This window comes from Spinacia oleracea, chromosome 3 (genome assembly GCF_020520425.1).
Source record: "Spinacia oleracea cultivar Varoflay chromosome 3, BTI_SOV_V1, whole genome shotgun sequence".
NCBI lineage: Eukaryota > Viridiplantae > Streptophyta > Magnoliopsida > Caryophyllales > Amaranthaceae > Spinacia > Spinacia oleracea.
Window position 1 is genome coordinate 125,382,242 of NC_079489.1, and position 4,326 is coordinate 125,386,567.

The 4,326-nt window shown below is 33.0% G+C and overlaps 1 protein-coding gene across 1 annotated transcript; it reads right to left on the reverse strand.

Moving 5' to 3' along the window:
• Positions 1-927: 927 nt before the first annotated feature.
• Positions 928-3,440, reverse strand: LOC110778232 (uncharacterized). Its single transcript, XM_021982805.2, has 3 exons — positions 3,280-3,440; positions 2,613-2,729; positions 928-1,367 (listed from the first exon to the last, which is right to left on the reverse strand). Exons 1-3 carry the CDS (start codon positions 3,321-3,323, stop codon positions 1,187-1,189), a joined length of 342 nt encoding a protein of 113 aa, XP_021838497.1. The 5' UTR covers positions 3,324-3,440; the 3' UTR covers positions 928-1,186.
• Positions 3,441-4,326: the final 886 nt, after the last annotated feature.

The window sequence follows — 4,326 nt, forward strand, 5'->3', positions numbered from 1 at the left end:
GTAAAACTAAACACAAACCAACAATTTGCATGCATTGAAAAATGCGAAAACAAGCCATAAATGACAGAACGCAAAAGAAAAGGCAAAGAAAAGCTTAGAGAAAAACTTCCCTGAGGTGATGCTTGAGGAAAAGGGAGATCTTACGACTTCCAGATTTGAAACAAACCCCTCATTGGGCCAAATAGGACGGTGGGTATGAGTTAGTGGAGTAAATCCTTTAACTAACTCTCCAAAATCATCATTACTGTTGTAAAACCCAAGATCCAGTGACTCAGCAGCTCTCACCACCCTTGGATCATCGATGCCTTGCTGATGAAGCCAAGATGGAAATCGGAAAAGTGAAAACTTGCCTCGATACAAACGAGCGCGAGGCACCAACCCACAACCATAGAAGCCATAATTACCCCTATTAAGGCTTGGTCTAGAGATTTTCTGGGGAATCTCATTCAGAACAGAGGACAAGGAGGAAGACGAAAAGAATTGCAGAGCAAAACCAAAATCAGAAATCAATTTGAGCTTGGGGAGGGGGCTAGACCAAATTAGGGTTTTCCATCTCTCTCTAGAAAACTTGGGCCTCTCATGTTTCTCTCTCATCTCTTTTTGTATACGTGCATGTAGTAATACTCTGTACTTGATCAATTTCGATTCTCCCTTTGTACTCGAATACGGAGGTATTTGTATTTTCTACTACTCCGTACGTACTTCGTTAATGAATACAATTGTTTCCCCAAATCTATGTTAGCTTGTTATTCAATCATGGTACAAGTTTTTTGAATGTGTGCATGCATCGTGCGTAGTGATCTTACATAAGGTCCATCTTTGCATTAAATTATGTTCTTAATTACATCATTAATTGAAAATTACTCAATTAGTAACTCGCATTGGGTTGTTTGCACCAGCTATTATAAATTTATATATGAGTACTAATTAACAAGCAACAACAACATTAACATTATAAATTATATTACACCAACATTACAATCAACATTACAGTGCTTATTCGATGAAATAACACATGCGCACACACACACTACGTACTGAAAAGTGCATCAGTGGCTCCCAAAATGCTAGCTAATTAGTCCATATATATGGACTAATGGAGTAAACTACTAGTACTAGTACATGAGCAATAGTACGTGTAGCATTATACATATTATTGGGAGGTAATTATTTGATTACAGAATAATTAGGCATCCTTGAGGACAATAACCTCATTACCAGAAGCAGAAACCTCACACCTGCAACCATTACCACACTCAAAGAACACTTTCCCAGCATCAGGCCCTTCTGTCTTTGTGAAACTACAAGCATACCCTTCTCCACATACACAATATCCTCCTTCACTCTCCACTTTCTTTGTTTCATCCCTGCAATTATTTGATTACGTATATCACTATTTAATTACGGAGTCATGTTACTTATGTTCTAATTAAGGTTCAATAAGAAATTAGACTAATCTTTAAGCTTAATTATGTTAAATAAATTAATAAAAATGCTCACTATTTATAGATTAATTAGGTGCATAGAACAACGGAACTGGCATACATAAAATACACTACATGATGGCCAGGTCACTTGGGTGCAAGCTAAGGCATGTAATTAGATATAGTCTTCAATGTTTCTTTTATCAGTGAACTTAATAACTGTGGTTGTTTGTCCAATTGTCCTATATTGAAGGAATATCACATATTTGATGTCTTTGTATTATCTGTTGTGATTTTGATAATGAATTGGAATGTGTTTATATAGTCGCTCCAATTGATTTTGGCTTGTATTCACGAGCACGATTTTATTCAAGATATACGTATAAGAATACATTAACTCGTTCTAATCTAGCTTACTCCTATGTTATTTCTAAAAAAATAAATCCTACAAAAATCTCTACTTTATGTTTTTATATTTTTATTTCATCCTTTTATATTTATGTTTATGTATTTGGAAAAAAATTTGTTTATAGATTATGGAAATAATAGCCACATAATAATAATTTGCTAAAAATGATTTTTGATAATGGTTTAGTCAAATTATTAATTTAATAATGGAAAACATATTACTCAATATTTTAATCAAATCGATCAGCATATTATAGTATTCCGTATATCGAATATTTTGGTCAAATTAACAACACATCAAGATTTTTTTTAGTGTGTTAACACCCGATTCACCCTTATGGCTAATCCGGATTCGGAGTGAGTTTTTGGTGGATAGGTTCTAGTCCCCTCCCAATTGTTGTAGTGGGGATTAAATGCGGGTCCTCTCTACCAAGTTCAGCTCCAATCACCACTGAACCAACAGACAATTGGCATATCAAGATTTATTGATTATGTATTCTGTAATAACTTTACGGAGATAAATTTCCGGCCTGTTATATTAAAAAAAAAAATACATAGTAGTCAAATAACTTTAAAATGTCACGCACGTGACCTGATCTAACAAAGTAAATGGTTAAGAGTATGTCATGTCTTGCGTAATTCTAACATATATTCCCTAGTTTATAGTCCGTATATAATGTACACATTCACACCTATACCTTACACGGTTACACCTAATTACGGAGTAGAATTTTATAATTAATAATACCAAGTATGAAAGAAGAGTAATAATGTACGTACGTGATGCAGACACAGGTATCGCAGCAGTTGGTGAAAGGCCTGGCATCAGCAGGTAGAGCCTCTTCAATTTTCCTGATCACACAAGTCCATCCTGGCCCGCACTTGCAGCATGCTTTGCTGTTACAAACAAACACATTATATTATGAGTTTTTTTTTTTTTTTTTTTTTTAAACCGGAACGGATTGGGTTAATTAGGGGGAAATTAAATTAATACTACGTACTTCCTAACCAGTAACACTACAAATTGATTTTAGCACATCTCTTTAACTTCTTGTCACCTTATAAGGAGTGTACATACAGATTATGTGCTCAATCTTATACTTCGTATATTTTATTGTGAGTGTATGAATGAAAATCGCTTTTCGATGTGACGAAATTCATTTCCACGGGGCGATTTTAAAACTTCCTCAATTAACCTATTTAGTTTCATAATTGTGCAGTAAAAATAAAATAAAACTCACCCAATCGAGTTTAGTTATACGAGTGAATAATAAGTTAAGTTAATCAAATATATTTGAAAAGCATTACAAAGTCCATATATTTTTTTTAAAGATTTTATGTTTTTGAAACTAAAATTAGTTCATTAATAAAAAGTGACACAACATCTATAAAGACATCTGAAAGGATTAAGGTTGTAAAGAGAGAAATCAAATACTTGGAATATTACCTGTTAGCTTCACCAGGTGGGCAACAACTCTTGGAACCCTCCATGATTTTGTTTGATTAATTATTATCTGGGTCTGTTTGGTTGATTTGTTTGGTCGGATGAGGAGAAATGGAGAATGGAGATGGTTCTCCTTTTATAGAACCTACACTCTCCTTTTCGTATGTATGAATTAAACAATTATAATAATAATACTCCCATTATTTATTATTTAGTTCAGGTCGTTATTGATCATTTTATTAGGAAATACGGTCGTTAATGATCACCAAATTCAACTCATCAATCAACGGAGCAAAAATTACAAATCAAATAAACATAATTAATTTCACTTAGTTAATTACTCCCTCCGTTTCTTTTTATTTGTTACGTTTGAACTTTTACACGTTTATTAACGTATAATAAAGATATTTTTTCTTTTTCATATATTTTAAATGTTTTACATTCCATCATTAATATTGAAAAAAAAAACCCAAGTGAACCCCAATCCACTAATCATTACAACAACCAATAAGATTATTTTATTTATTAAAATGAACCAATAATGGAAAAGCACACAGATTACTAACTAAACATACTTGGGAAATTGTAAAGAAATTTAATGAGTTGAAAAAATTGGACTAATGAAATTTAAAAGCTGGCACAAAAAATAACAGTATAATAAGTTTAAAAAATGATTGATTCTCCCATGTAACAAACATCATGAAACAACCTAAAATGAATACGTAACAAACAAAAAGAAACGGGGGGAGTATTTGTAAGTTTATCTTAGTCATTTCATTGGTTAGTCCACAAGTCTTAGACTAATATCGAAACCACATGTTATTAGATGACACATGTCAACCAATTGCATGTTGGTTTTGTGGTGACTGAGGCTGAACTTGGTAGGGAAAACCCCGTGTTCAATCCCCCACAAGGCCACAACAAAAAAAAAAAACATGTCATCCCTTATTTACACCATCAATTTGGTTTTTTTTTTTTTGTCAACCTTTTTTTGTTATTTGCTATATTTAACAACGCCAACCGCCTCTTCTACTTCATCTTCCTCATACA